This window comes from Cygnus atratus, chromosome 2 (assembly GCF_013377495.2).
Source record: "Cygnus atratus isolate AKBS03 ecotype Queensland, Australia chromosome 2, CAtr_DNAZoo_HiC_assembly, whole genome shotgun sequence".
NCBI classification, from domain to species: domain Eukaryota; kingdom Metazoa; phylum Chordata; class Aves; order Anseriformes; family Anatidae; genus Cygnus; species Cygnus atratus.
Genome location: NC_066363.1, coordinates 33,953,678 through 33,969,164, shown reverse-complemented (window position 1 = coordinate 33,969,164; position 15,487 = coordinate 33,953,678). Strand labels below are relative to the sequence as shown.

The 15,487-nt window shown below is 42.0% G+C and overlaps 1 protein-coding gene and 1 long non-coding RNA gene across 10 annotated transcripts in view; both read left to right on the top strand.

Annotated features, from left to right (window-relative positions):
- Positions 1-4,204, top strand: part of HYCC1 (hyccin PI4KA lipid kinase complex subunit 1) — a 43,795-nt gene extending 39,591 nt beyond the window's left edge. For all 9 annotated transcript variants that reach the window (XM_035562431.2, XM_050708829.1, XM_035562432.1 and 6 more), the window contains one exon: positions 796-4,204. In XM_035562431.2, the coding sequence (XP_035418324.1) occupies positions 796-1,352 (557 nt within the window). In that variant the 3' untranslated portion in view covers positions 1,353-4,204. The remainder of the gene's footprint in view (positions 1-795) is intronic.
- Positions 4,205-14,821: 10,617 nt separating this feature from the next.
- Positions 14,822-15,487, top strand: LOC126913184 (uncharacterized). Its single transcript, XR_007707831.1, has 3 exons — positions 14,822-14,939; positions 15,018-15,186; positions 15,268-15,487. It is a non-coding gene; the product is annotated as an uncharacterized LOC126913184 (long non-coding RNA).

Genomic DNA, 15,487 nt, shown 5'->3' with positions numbered 1-15,487 from the left:
ATATATTTGCATGCGTAATAACACAAATGCATGTATTGCACACAGCTTTGTCTGTGCCACAGACAATGATGACGTACTTACAAGTAGACACATTTAATCTGGAGGCTGTATGCTGTGAGACTCAACACTTCTTTGATTGTATTGAGCATATTTACTGGATTTACAGATCCAGTGATCAATGGTATGAAGAATCAATCAAAATGGATGTGAAAATTATCTCACTGTGTACCTAAGGTATTCCAAATTGGACTTCTCATGGTATATAGGAGATTTCATGTTCCATTGTGCTTGAGTTTCCAACTTAATACCACCAGACTTATGATGCAGAAGGTGACCTTTCAGTCCTAAGGCATTCTTGGGTTGCTAAATGAGCAGGTGCCATATTGGGTTTTCTGGGACATTGATCACAGATCTTCATAATTAATCAGCTTTGCAAAATCATGTATTGGAGCACTTGTTCAAAATGAGATTTATACTTTTTTTTTTTTAGTTTTGTGTGGTATCTTCTAATATGTTTCTAATCTCCTGCATGAATTAACAATAATGCATTTTTTTTCAAAATCACTACAAACTGAGGTTGTGGGCATGCTTTTTGATCTAGTTAATGCAGTATTATTTGCTGTAGCTTTATATCCTAATGAATCTTAATTCCAAAATGTAATAGGTAAGTGTTTTGTCTTCTATTCTCTGTTCTTTTGCTTTATGGCTTCATGCTTGTAAATATCAAAGCCTAGTAATAAAAGTCAATAAAAGTGAGAAAGCCAAATGTTAATTTTTTTTCTCCCTACCACACAGGTAATACTGATCTAGGAATTGAAGAAGAACTGATAGAAGTATCTGAAACTGATGAAGGGTTTTACTCTAGGGCTGCATCTAGCACAAGTCAGTCCGCCTTACCTAACAGCAGCAACACAAGCAGTAAGAACCTTTTAGGGAAGAGCCAACGAAGATCTGGAGGAAGCAAAGCTGGAGGAAAAGAAAAAGAAGGAGAAACCTGCAGAGATCACTTGTCACGAAAACAAACTCAGAGAGCCATGAGCGAGAATCTAGAACTTGTTTCCTTGAAGAGACTGACACTGACAACCAGCCAGTCCCTGCCTAAACCTGGTAGCCATAGTTTGGCCAGAACTACCACTACTGTGTTTAGTAAATCATTTGAACAGGTCAGTGGTGTCACAGTTCCAAATAATCGTGGTGGTGTATCTGGTACAGAGGCAAACAGGTTCTCAGCTTGCAGTCTTCAGGAGGAAAAACTGATCTATGGAACAGAAAGAACAGACCTTCCTCTTTTAAGCAAGCAATCTAACCAGCAGCGACCTCCCAGTATTAGTATAACTTTGTCAACAGATTGATATCATGAATTAGCAAGTATGAAAAAAGAAATATGGGGTTGTATGCCAATATTGGTACCGTACAGTAAGCTCCTTAATGTACTCTACATTACTTTCTTAAACCTCAAGCCCATACATTCTTATTCAGCTCACATTTGACAGTAATAGTGAATAGACTACAGTTTCAATTATTTTGCATCAACTTCTAATAGCTTGTTATGTTCCTCTTTTGAATCACTGTATTTATACTCCTGATTGCTTATGGCTTTGTGTGAAGTTTACAGCTTTACCAGATTTACAAACTTTGATTGTTCAGCCACTGGCCAAGATATCTGGCTTTTTACAAATGCACACCATGGGAACAAATAGATCCTCTTTCCCAGATTCTACTTTTCAATACTTCTTGGCATAGGCAAAACTGCAAGTATTTTTTTTTATTTAAGAGGAGCCTTATGGCATGAGCATAGAATTTTGGAATGGCACTGTTAGAATATATGAGTCATGAGAAAGCTGTACTTACATGCAAGGTTAAAACTGGAAGGCATTGGTCAGTGTGTGATGTTATGGATGGTTTTTGTAATGTTAGTCAGTATATACTGCAGTGTTCATACTTCTGTATGCCTATATGTGTCTAAGGTATAGATGCATTTTGGATTATATATGTATCTTTGAAACTGGGTCAAAAGTCATATGGTAGCAGTACTTGTGTATGGCAGTTCTTATCAACTGCTGTAATAGTCACTTTTCAGACAACAAGTGTGACTGACTCTGTATCCCTTTCGTACTTTTAAATAGCAAGCACAAAACTACTCATTGAAAAGTTGCCATCATCAATAGTTATTACTTACGAGGAAGAGATGTGCTTACGTAAGGGCATTGTAGAAAATGAACCCTTTGCACTGAATCAAGCAAATCAGGAGCGTAAATGCATTTCACATGAACTTGTTACTTGAGACTTAGAGAATACTACCAAAGGATGTGTACTTTCAGTAACTTGCAAGCACAAAGGGAAATTATAATGTAAATATAACTAGCAGTGTAATTCCTAATTTTTTGTATCTATTATTTTTCTAGTTAGAAATTCTAGAAGAGCAACATGTTCAAGGTTACTTAACCTTTAACCTTCAGTCAGCTTGGTGACCTTGTTTGATACCAACTTTTATAAGCTTAAGACTTCAATTAAAAATGAACATTAAAACTACTTATGCAGAAATTTGGAGAAGCAATAGCAGACAAAAGCACTTCAGTGGCAGTGATTATCCGAGAGACAGCATATTATTGTGTGTGTAGAATCAAGGTGAGGATCTAATGCATAGTCATTCCCAACTGTCCAGGTGTCTGCAGCTAGTCATCCCTTTTTGTCAAGAACGTAGAAAGACCTTGTGACAGACCAAACACTAAAATTCTAGGAGACTTTTCTGTCTGCCTGGAGATAAGTTTAGGTATACCTTTTTTGACTTATACTGAAGCACAAGTAACTTTTAAGCAGCTAATGTTATTCAGGTTTATGACTGGTTGATTAATGAAAAGAAATAAGAAGATATAGTTGATAGGGTTAAGTTGTAGAATTCTACTACTTAGACAGCGGACTAGATGTGTACATTTCTTAATATTCACTAAAGCAGCAGAATAGCTACGTTGGTCTATAGATGTTTGTCTTCAACTGAGAGTCTGAGTTTAAATGAATGTGCCACACTTTCTTGTATTCTTCAGTTTGTTGTGTGACATTGTTTTGTTTTAGTACTGCAGTATTTCACCTTACAGTGAATGTTTTCGTAATTGTACATGAAAATTTACATTCCCATTGTATAAACAAGAAGCTTGTCTTGTTTAGTGTTTAATACTTTGGCCAGTAAAATAAACTGGTGTATTTTTTTGGAAGTTACATACTTTTGTAAATACTTAATACAGCAGAAAATTTTGCCTTTTTACTTCTTTTTTATTTTTTTTCCCCTGAAATACACATTAGATGACAATATATTTGTTTCAGATTGACTAATATATGTGGTTGCTGGAGCATGCATAATGACAAGCAATGGAAAAGTTTCAGGCAGCTGATTGCAGACATTGCCTAGAAGTACATATACCGAATGTAAAGCTTTTCCTTTCCTTGAAATTTATATTAGATGTGATGAAGAAATAACCTGCAGAACTTAGGGCTGCCTCCTGATCTGTTCTTGCAGTGTCATATTTAACAATACTGTGGAAACACCTTACAGTAACTAACATAGAAACAAAAACTGGGATAGATGAATAAAATTGCAATTGACAAATGTTTGTTGTGACAGTATTATTTATGAGTTAGTGCTAAGAAACTAGAACTTATAAGTACTTCTGTTGGGTTTGTTTCGTTTCATTTAGTTCATGATCCTTTCAGTTATCTCCACAGTAGATATTATTTCAAGCTGGGTGTTGATGTCAAAGGTGTTTATTACACTTGGAAGATCTGGCTTCTTCAGCTGTAAATCATTGGAATTTTGAGGCAACTAAAATGCCATAAAGTGTAGATACATAACATGTTTGCAATGCTGTTGGCTACAAGTCAAACAGTGTTAAAGTTAGTTTATCCTTTTGTTTTATACATCTAATTATTCTAACTGTGCTCTGGCTTGAATCCAAAATAGAAACTGTCATTGGTACAACTGAAATTGTGTAAGGATTTATTCTTCCTTTAGAAAATGGTAAAAAAGAAAGTTTCTTGGTACCAGACACTGCTGCTTCCATACATGTGTGACGTTGTGTAAATGTGTCTGTGTTAGTCTCCAGAGCGACTTGGAGAATGAGCATGTTTTTATGAACTGACATCACACTTTGGTACTGATCTAGTCTACAGAATTTCTTTACTGATGTAAGTAATAAAACTTTCAGCTGTGCTTCTTTCTTTTATTTAAAAGTATGAAAAAATGGGAATGGGGGAGGAAGGGCAGAATTATTTGTTGTCCAAACGTGCATCTTGACTTCCATAAGACACGTTGTGCTGTTTGCAGTGCAGAACTGGAGGGGGTTGGGGCAGGAATCATAGTTATTAATTCTTTCCCAGTGTTTATAAAATTTGGAAGGCCTTGGATTTGGAACGTCATCTACTTGTTTTATACTGACGGAAGAAAAGCGTATATTAAAGAAGCAGAGGTCTTCTAAGAGCACAGGGAAAATATATGAAGACATTACATATTGTAGTCTACCCGGTAGTAGGTAGTTCTGATGAATACACTCCAAATGTCACACACAGTTGCAACATTCTGCTGGAAAAAAAATGTTATGTAGGAGTGAATCATCTCAAATTATAATGAGAGAAGTTGTTTAATGCTGACATTTATAACTGACCTTACTGTTTTAATCAAAGGGAACTGTTTGCGATGATGGCTTTGAAAAGCAACATTTTTGAAACTCTTGACAGCAGAATAGAATTGTTTTTGTTGTGAGAATCTATAGCATTTGTGCAAAAGGATTATGACCTCTAACCATTTGATCTAGAGCTACAATGACTTTTCTGAAAGGGGATGTTGAATTCTCTTAAATACCTGACAGATTCATCAGGTACAGAAATACATACCTTTTAGCCACACTTCTCTCTAAGTAGGTCTCTTCTGATTTCTCTGAGAATTTTAGAGATTTCTAACTTAATTGTCTAACTTTTGTCACAGTTTGAGGCTTACAATACTATATATGGATATATAATATACTGATATTTGTATAATTCTAAGACAGCAGACTAGATGTGTACATTTAATATTCACTAAAGGCAGCATAGTGGCTGTGTCAGGTGATAGATGTTTGTCTTCAGCTGAGCCTGAGTTTAAATGAATGTGCCACGCTTTCTTATACCCTTCAGTTTGTTGTGTGACACTTTTGCTTTAGTACTTCAGTATTTCACGTTACAGTGAAGTGTTTTTGTAATTGTACCTGAAAATTTACATTCCCATTGTGTAAACAAGAAGCTCGTCTTGTTTAGTGTTTAATACTTTGGCCAGTAAAATAAACTGGTATGTTTTTTTTGGAAGTTGCATGCTTTTGTAAATACTTAATACAGCAGATTTATTTATTTATTTATTATTTTTTACAGGCTTTGTTGAAATACACATTAGACAATGTATTGGGTTTACGTGGCAAGGGCTTGGTAGCAGGGGGCTGCGGGGGTGGCCTCTGTGAGCAGAGCCCAGCAGCTGCCCCATGTCAGAGCAGAGCCAGCTCCAGCCCACGCAGGAGCAGGGGGTCTGGGCGGAGCTGCCGCCCACCCGTGGGGGACCCGTGCTGGAGCAGTTTGCTCCTGGGGGACGGACCCCGTGGTACGGAGCCGTGTGGGAACAGTTCTTGAAGAGCCGCTGCCTGTGGGCAGCCCCCGCAGGCTCAGTTCGGGAAGGCCGGCATCCCGTGGGAGGGACCCCACGGGGAGCAGGGGCAGGGAGTGAAGGAGTGGCGGAGAAGAAGTGTTAGGGACTGACCGCAGCCCCCATTCCCTGTTGCCCTGCACCACCCGGGAGGAGAAAGTAGAAGAAGGTGGATGAGAAGGAAGGTGGTTTTAGTTTCTTACTGCTCTGGCTTATTAGTAATAGGTAATAAATTATATTAATCTCCCTATGCTGAGTCTGTTTTGCCCATGATGATAATCTGCGAGTGCTCTCCCTGTCCTTATCTCAACCCTTGAGCCCTTTTCGTCATATTTTCTCCCCTTTTTCCTTTTGAGGAGGCGGAGTGAGAGAGCAGTTGTGGTGGAGTTCAGCTGCCCAGCTGGGTAAAACCACCACAGAGAGCACTTTATTTGTTCAGCTTTTTTATTATACACACCTAGAAGTCACAGTAAGATTGACTGCATTACTTTATATGTACGGAATACCTATTTTACACGCAGCAAGGCTTCTTGTCAGACAAGACGCCATGCCTAACCCACTTGGCTGGAAAGCACTGAATCTCAGGTGAACGTAAGCAGGTGAGTTGTAGACTGGTTGGTGGCAGAGGTAGATAACTCCTGTCACTAATGTACTACTACCTGGGCACCTTGCAATCCCAGACAGGAGCACAGACTGGGAGAAGAACTCACTGAGAGCAGCCCTGCGGAGAAGGACTTGGGGGTTCTGGTGGACGAAAGGCTAGACATGAGCCAGCAATGCATGCTTGCAGCCCAGAAGGCCAACTGCGTCCTGGGCTGCATCAACAGGGGAGCGGCCAGCAGGGCAAGGGAGGGGATTGTGCCCCTCTGGACCTGTTAGAGCGAGTCCGGAGGAGGGCCACAGAGGGCTGGAGCACCTCTCCTGTGAAGACAGGTTGAAGGAACTGGGCTTGTTTAGCTTGGAGAGGAGAAGGCTCTGGGGAGACCTCATTGTGGCCTTCCAGTACGTAAAGGGGACTAATAAAAAGGATGGAGAAGGACTCTTTACTTGGGTAGATAATGACAGTACAAGAGGGGAATGGCCTTAAACTAAAAGAGGAGAGATTCAGACTAGGCTTTAGGAGAAACTTCTTCACTCAGAGGGTGGTGAGGCGTTGGAACAGGTTGCCCAGAGAAGCTGTGGATGCCCCATCCCTGGAGGTGTTCAAGGCCAGGCTGGATGGTCCTTTGCTCCAGAGCAGTCTTCCTGTTGCTGATGATAAATCCATAAAAACTTTTCTTGTCTACCTCCCATTGCAGATTCAGCTTCATTTGGGATTTGGCTTTCCTAACCTTATCTGTGCATGCTTGGGTAGTGTCTCTGTAGAACTGTTTGGTCTGCTGCTTCTCGTGCTTGTACACTCATTTTTGTCTAAAATGAATCATAATCTACTGGTTGGTGCATGCAGGCCTCCTGCTGGCTTTGCCTGATTTCCTGTGTGCTGGGGTGGGCCATTTCTGAGCCTGGAGGAGGTGGCCTTTGAGCAGCATCTAGCTCTCCTGCGTCCCTTTTCTCTCCAGGGTGGTCTCCCATGGGCATCTCCCAAGCAGATTTCCCAGACAAGACAAAGTCTGTTCTCCTGGAGGTGTGGGGTTGTGATCCCGTTTTGTTCAAGGCTCCTTTCCCTTCCTCTTACAAACGTAGTCTCTGGTGCAGCACTGCAGAGAAACCTGCATGAACGGAAGAGCTTTTAGAGATGGCAGCGGTGGGAGAGCTTAAGTTCTGGTAACACTGAAAGTTTTTGTCATTTTAAAAAAATCTCAAATCTTGAACTCCTTAATTCAAACGAGCAAAACTCAATTTCTCCTCATGTAATTGGGTAGAAAATGAAATCTCAGATTCCTAACAGTTTACCTGATCAAACTAAAGATTTTAGTTTCTGAGGGGTAAAAGTTAGAGTTGATGCAGTGGCTGTGTAAGATTTGCTATTTCAGTGGCAGTGGGTAAAAGGGAATGTTTAAAATAGGCCGTTATGTGGTTTCAAGTAGGAATATCGATGGATCAGTGAAAAAAAAATGAAAAAAAATTAAATTTGAATCGTCTCTTCACAAAATGTGGTAGGGAGTACAAAAGAAGGTAACGGCACCCCAAAATACAGCCCTTAGGGGACGATGAGGGTACTTTAAAGCCTATTTGTGGGACAGTTCGGAGTGAGAGAGATCTTTGAAGGTAACACAAGAATTTAGTTACAGAAATGACATTTGTTTCTACAGACTTTACAACTAGTTGCTTGACTTTAGTTTGTGATAACTATTTTTCATGTTTTATGTTAACCTAGCTCTGTATGAAAGGGGACTTAAATACTCATGTTTTCTCACAGCCAGCAGCTGCCAGGTAATAAATACGCCTGCTAATGCAGTATGACTCTAGAAATCTTTGTGAAACAAGCCTTTACATTGCAGGGCGCTTGCTTCATTAACTTGATTTCGAAAATGAGGGCATGTTTAATTGCCTGTTACTCTAAATTTCATGGGACAATACTGAAATTTAATGGCGTGGAAAGACATGTGGAAGTTAGACTGAGTCATGCAGCCCTTCTGACAAGCTACCTAGTTGTTATCGTTGTTAATGCTGACTAATACTGGCAGTCCTCTATCTATGGTTTCTTGGTCTGGGTTATAGTGCTGGATTTTTCTAGTGTGAGAGAGTAGACTTCTGAGGAAGTGAGAAGGAATGCCAGTGTTTACCTCTGCAATGCACAAGATAAATGAAGGAGCGTCTGGTTTTGGCACAAGAAGACCTCAGCATGACTGGGATTTGCTGATCTTTCCACAATACTACTAGTGAACCAAAACAAAGAACAAAGATTCAGTGTTTTTTCTGAAAAGGTACTTCACTCAGGCTTGCAATGTGAATATCATTGTTTATTCCTATTGAAGTAGGAACAGAACTGTGATTCTTTAAAAACATGCATATAAAAACATGCATACACAAACATGTTATGCATGCACGTGTACATATATACACACATATGTATGGTTTCCTCCAGCTTCCCATCAGAGGCACCATCGAACTGATCCAGCACATTAAGAGAGGGATATCCTCTCCAACACCTGGAGAGTGCACATCCCATCTCTCTGTCGCTTTTTATCCTGTGCAACTGGATACAATACTGCCTTGTTACTGCTTCCTATTGAACAGTCTGTGTATCTCCCTTCTTGCTGCACAGAGCCAAAATACACTCAAATAAGCTTTTAGATCAAATGTTTTAGCATAGTTCTGAATAATGTCAGCAGCTGTCCTATTTTTATTAAAGTCCTTACTAGCAGGCAGAAGTCTAGGAAGAATAGACCTGATTTAGTAGTTCTGCTAGCTGGGAGGTAAAGATCTGCTTGGAATAATGAGGACAGGTACTGGGAGCTACAATTCTACTGAATCTGTTTGCATTATCTGAGTAATTGTGAAACAGCTGCATTTCTAAATGTCTAGAGCAGGAAAGGAGGAAAGAACTGGACCATGGGTCTCTTTATGTCATTCTTTCTTCTGCTGTGTTTTTTTTTTTTTTTTTTTTTTTTTCAGAATCCCACTTAAAAATACACAATAGTAGTTTTAGCTGCCTTGGGATTTAATGGTAGAACAGGAGCCAGGTTGTTAAATCATCTCTATCACTGAATGATAGCTATTCAGTTCTTGCTGAATCCTCTGACAAATCTGAGCCTTGTTTCTTAGCTATTCAGGCTGGGAAGGAGTGTCTCAACTGCCTTGCAGACCGCATCACATTCATAACTTTAAATTTCTTCAATTACCCATGAAATATTGCTTTTTCCTGCTACTAGTGTAGGAAGCCTCACTGCAAAAGCATTGTCCCTGACACTGGCATGAACCTGAACATGTTTCAGGCATTCACATCTTCCCCAGCTCAGTGAATGGGAGATTTTCACCACTTCTTCAGGCCTCCGAATGGATTTCAGACGTGTTACGATGCCAGCAGCTGGGTACCAAAGCACTTGTGTGGTGGCAAGTTCCCTGTGTGGCTGCAGGAGTGGGAGAAGCATTGAGCCCAAGCAGCGTTTCAGCTGCCAGTCTCCTGAGACACTGCGGTCCGGACTCTAAATGGATCAGTCCACTGCTTTGGAATCATTCCCCAAAATCAAATGTGCATAGAGACAAATAACTTGAAGAATAAGTTACTGGGCAATGGAGTTGTCCCTGATCCCACACTGTATCAGCCATCTTATCCCCAAAGCCTGACATGCGTGATACATACAGCAGCATGATACATGCACTATGTTCTCAGTGAGTGGCAGAGTGTTTTTGTGCCTTAGGAGCAGTATTGGATAAAAAGCTCTGTGATGCCTATGAGCACAAAGAGTTTTGACGCATTCTGGTAATGGTGAGATGAGTAACTTCTCAAATATGCCAACAAAATTAGTTACTAGGTAGATCCAAGGCAGTTGATGCCATAATTTAATTTCAGGCAGAAAAGCAGCGCCTTAGGTGGAAGAATCTTTATTCTATTTTGAGATATTTAACAGCTTTAATATGCCTTGACATTCAGCACCACATTCATAATCCCTGTAATTACTCCTTCCTACTCTAATAAGAGCCAGCGCGGTACAGCACAAGTGCTGAGGGACGGTTTTGTTCCATGGCTGAAAGCAGGAACACGTTGTATAAAGCACGCTCTGTGCTCAACTGTGGGAAAAGAGGTGAATGGGAGAGTGAAACAGAAGCCTTCAGAGCAGCTCACAATGCCTGCTGCTCTTCCTCCCTATCTGTCTCTGCAGGCAGTTCTGAGTGAGTGAAGAAGCTGGGCAAAAATGAGAGACATAAAGGTGAGAGCTTGCCGGTGAGAGCTTTTGGAGGACAACTCTTCTCCCATGACTCCCACCCAGCTCCAGGGGCAGGTAACATCCCAAGAGCCAGGGCTCGTGGCGTGTTTGCCCTTCCCCCCGCTGCCTGCAGCCTGGGCCTCGCTGCCTCCTTCCAGGAGAGGACCCTGAGCGCAGGCACATACCCCAGAAACAGGGAGTTACTGCTGAAACAACCCAAACTGAGAAACGAAGGGCCTTTGTGGGCAGCACTGGGGGCTGCCTCAGCTCTGTGTGTCTAAGCATTGATGGCTTTCTTGTCATACTTTCCTGTTAAGAAGAACAGGACTGGTACCTGAAGACAACATGTCAGGAGCCTCTGGTCTGCTTCTGTCAGAGGGTTAAAGAAGAAGAGGAGAGAAAATGAGCGGGTGTGAAGGATTTTCTGCTTTCTTAAAGGAGGTGGCCACTAGACTGGCTGCTGCAATGCCCCTTAAGCTGTAAGGAATAACAGAATTAAGGGATCTTGGTGAATATACTAGTCATCAGCTGGATGTCTGAGGGAGTTTTTGGAAGAGGCCCTGCAAAGACCACAGCCTGGTCAGACAAGAAGTGGAGCCAATAAAGACAGAGGGCTGGAAGCTGTGAAGACATGTCAAGATTTGCAGATATCAAGCAAAGAGGTGAACGAGGAGCTTGTGGTTCACGAGGTACACAGGAACAGCAGGGCTGCTGGGATGGAAAAGCAGAGCTGTCTAGTGTGGTAGTGGTCTAAGAGACCCATCCACCCAGAGCACGAATGAGACACAGATCTGACTTTACAAAAGATCCCAATTTAAAAAAATGTCCACTGTCTCACTGGTTTGGTTTGGCCAGCATAATGTGACTTAGACATTTTTTTTAATTATATATTTTTTTTCAGTCGTGCAAGAAGTCTGCATAGCAAGACTGAGAGCACTCATGCAGCAGTTTGTGGAGCTTGTTGCTATAGAAATAACTCACTGCAATAGCTGTTGTGCATGGAGCATGGGCATGGAGAGACCACAGTACTGAAAAAAGGCACAGGGAAGGGTGGTGGAATGGTGGCAGATTAAGAAAAAATAGGAAATGGCTGTACGGCCTTTGGGCAAAACTCTCTTGGTTGGAGTAGTGTCACAGGTCTGTCTGTGGGGACACGTTTATAATCTTGGTGGAGGAATATTACCAGAAACTGTCCTTAGGAGGGACTGAAATTCCTTGATTAGAAGACAAATTATATCAGTAATGTAGTTCCTTATCACTTCTGGAAGCTATAACCAACAGACTTATTAAACAAAATAAAGAATAGGGTATACTTTTTCAGACTTTGAGCATTTTTGTTGAATAGTGTAGGGATTAGATTCCTGAAACTGGGAAAAGTTAATTAGCCTTAATTGGGAATGATGCTGGTGAGACCAAACTACTGGTATGTAAACCACTTTGTTCAGCTGGGGTTGTGGTACTTCCAGGCAATGTTTCATGGTACCACTGTACAGAGAAGTAGGAGATAGTTACAGATAAGAACCTGTTTTGGTTTTAGATAAAGAAGAAAAAATAGACCTGATTTGGAGGAGTTTTTATTTGCAAAGGGCAAATTTTGAGAAATGAAGGTGGCTGGACAGTGAAGCTTATTGGCGTGAGATAAGGTAAAAACAAAGAAAGAAAGAAACAAAAATATTCAAATAAAATTTAGTCAAAGGACAGAATATCCAGCATTTGCTCCTTAGAAAGGGGAGAAGTCTTGTATGGAAAGCTGGCATTGGACATATAATTAATTCCCTTTAAAAGTTTAATTGTGCACCTGTAAGGGACTGAATGGAGGGGAAGCAGAAAGAAGCATACAGGTTAGCAGGATCAGAAAGTCCTGGGGATGGACTGAATTGCTATAAGACAAACTGGTTCAACGTTTGCAAAGGAAATTACAGTACATGTAAAGTTTCCTTAATTATAAAAAGAGAAAGGGAAAAAAGAGAAGAGCAGGGCAGGAGCAGGGGCTGAGACCATCAAACGTAAGAAAATGTTTTGAAGAAGATTGACATTGCCACCACATGGTCACTCAGTACAGGGACATAGCAATGCACGTTCAAAGGCTAAAGCAAACCCTGCGGTATGGTTATGTTCCCACAGCTAGTGTCACAACTGCTTCTCTGGATTAACAGTGAAAGGTCAGGCAGTCCCGGGCAGTGCATGGCCTCAGCTGGGCACCATTCCCTGCCACAGGGACCAGAGCCACATCCAAGGGTTAATCCAGGTGCCACGGTGTGCGATCTGCTTGTGGGGGACTCCTCAGGCCGAGAAGAACAGCAGCTCACTCGGTGAATCACGAGGTCAGTGGCTAATCTCCTTTAGGCTTTTAATTATCACAACAGATTCAATTTCCCTGAGGCTTCAACCAGACGTAACAGAAGCCATCACACTGTCTGTTGTGCTGTGCTGTGCAGAAGTGCTTGCATTAAAATCTGTTTTTTCTTTTTTCAGCCTGCCTTGCCCAGGCACACAATGTGCAGTGAGGCAGGCTTGGGCTCAGCTGAAGCCACTGCCTGGGTCTCTCTAGCAGCTGGAGGGAAGATGCCTTATAACAACCCAATTTGACCATATTTGCTCAAATTTCTCAATACCTACTCACACAGTCAGCAAGTTATGAGCTAGCATAAACTCCCCTAGCCTTGCTGCTCCTCTCTTTTAATCTCTACACTATTCTGACATACAAATCAAAATATCAGATAAACCACTGAGCATCTATGAAAGCAGGCTTTCATAAGGAAAACAGAAGAAAGCAAAACAGAGGGGCAGGGTGCTCAGTCAGTCTTCCTAGGGACTCACATGCAGGTAATGCCCTCAGAACAGGCAGGACAGAAAACACTGACTCTCCAACAGCAAACATAGAGCACTCCTGTCACTTTTCACCTACTGATCTTCCTCTCAGTAGGGATGTGTGAATTCCATCAGCTGAACTCACCCCAATTTACAGTTCTTGGGGAAATTTTCTTTTTCAGTAGAGTTATATAGGTTGACTTACCTGAAAAAAACTTACATGGAAGTACATGAAATGAATGCTAGAAGGGCAATGCTGGTTAGCTACTTAATAAAACTGATAAACTATGCCTTTTTATAAGCTACTACATTGCACGAATGAGATGACAGTTTTGCTGTCATAGCTGACCAGTGTTAATGACAGCAATTATAATGCTCGTGGAGAAGGAAATCTGCAGAAATTGTATTTCGTGTATAGTGCTCAGCTGCCTGTCAGCCGAAAGGAAGGTCACCTAATTGAATGTAACACAGCCTGTCCTCTTCCTGGTGCCCATCAGTGGTTAATTATCGCGTGCGGATGCATGGCTGTATGTCACATGCTTTTGTGTTACAGGGCTGTGTCACGCTACCGACCGCAGCGCTGCTGGGTCTGGGAGCTGCGTGTCCCAGTGCTAGCTGCATCACTGATCCCTTGCTGCTTTCAGCTTTACATAAATTTAATCTTTGTTGCAAGAATGGGATTAAAATGAGGCCAAGTATCCTACCAGAATCCGACAGGCAGCTCCATCCTTGCTAGCTCCAGGGCCTAACAATTCATATACCTGGCACGAAAGGTGGTACAGCATGGCAGAGAGGTAGGCCTAATGCTGCTGACTGGCTGGCTGCAAAAGGGAGGCACTTCCCAGCAGGGGTCCCTTTACGTCTTCTGGTCTGCTTCAGGTGATTCAGTATTGGGCAGCACACAAAAATGTGACATTTTGTGGTGACAGGAAGGCAGTTAATAGTCCAGTTTATTAGACTGTGTATGCTGTAGTCAGCGTGTCTAATCAGCTTTGTTCCCTACTAACTAGAATGAAAGCTGGCAAGTAAACTGAGGCATTTTGTTGGAAAGGGTAGTAGAGACTTTACAGCATTTTGTTGCCGGAAGGTGAGAAAATGTCCAGCTGCCTTGTACTGGAGGAGAAAGCACACCATTTACACATTTATCCACCTGTATCTGGAGAACAGGGAGTTAGCCAGCTGTTTTCACCAGCTTACCCAAAGGACTCAAAAGCATGGATGGAAAAAGAAAGGATAATTCATGGTTTGCCCATCTACAGAAACCACATTCTCCTCATGATAGCCGCAGTCAGAAATGTTTGCTCCAGAAGGACAGCACAGAATTAAGCTGATTTCAACCTCACTGAACATGCTGCAACATAACGAAATATGGTTTTCCCCTCTTACCTTAGCTGAATCAGTGCAGCACTGTTCAGAAATAGATTTGCTTTCTTCTGTCACTATTTACACTATTTAAGAGGAGGCTCTGGTATTCTTTATCAATATTTCCACTCACCTGAAATGAAGGTGGATGTTCTGTCTTCCACCAGCAGACATCTTGACTTCTGCATTCAGTACGCATGGCCTTGTGGATGCCCAGGAGAGCAGGCTGTCATCCTTCATCCTGAGTGTGTGCTCATCGCATCTACCTTCGGAAAAGTTTACCTGTCCTGCTGTGGGTACGTTCTTATAAACATGCATCTTTTGCAGGCAGGTTATCACTTAAAAATGGTGGCTTACAGATTTGTTTTTCCTAGGCCAGCACTAAGACACCTTGTGGAACAAGAGCCTCCAACATGTGAGCTCCGTGCCATCTGCAGCAGCAAGGGGAGTGTGGATCCAATACTTTGCCCTGCTTGGTCCTGCACTTCTGGAGGTGTGGAGCCACTGCTGGGGCATCTCTGGAGCTCTCCTTTCTGTCATAAGGTAGCTGCTCAAAAGGTAAGTTACTGAGTTACATCCTCTAAGGCATAGGAGCACTCTAACTTGGCTGCTGTTGGCCTCCAGGTACATCTCCTCGCCCTGGCCCCCATAGGAAGCCACAAGCAGAAAAACAGGTGCCCGCTGGGAGTCATTCTGGGGTGCTCTGCTCCAAAAGGCTGAGCTGAATGTCACTTCTCAGAAGCATTTGCATTTCTGAAAGCACAGAAATCTATCCATGAGCTGGTATCTACTAAAACACCAGACGGTTCGGGGCAGCGTGCCCAGAAATGTTGGTATTTGTGCT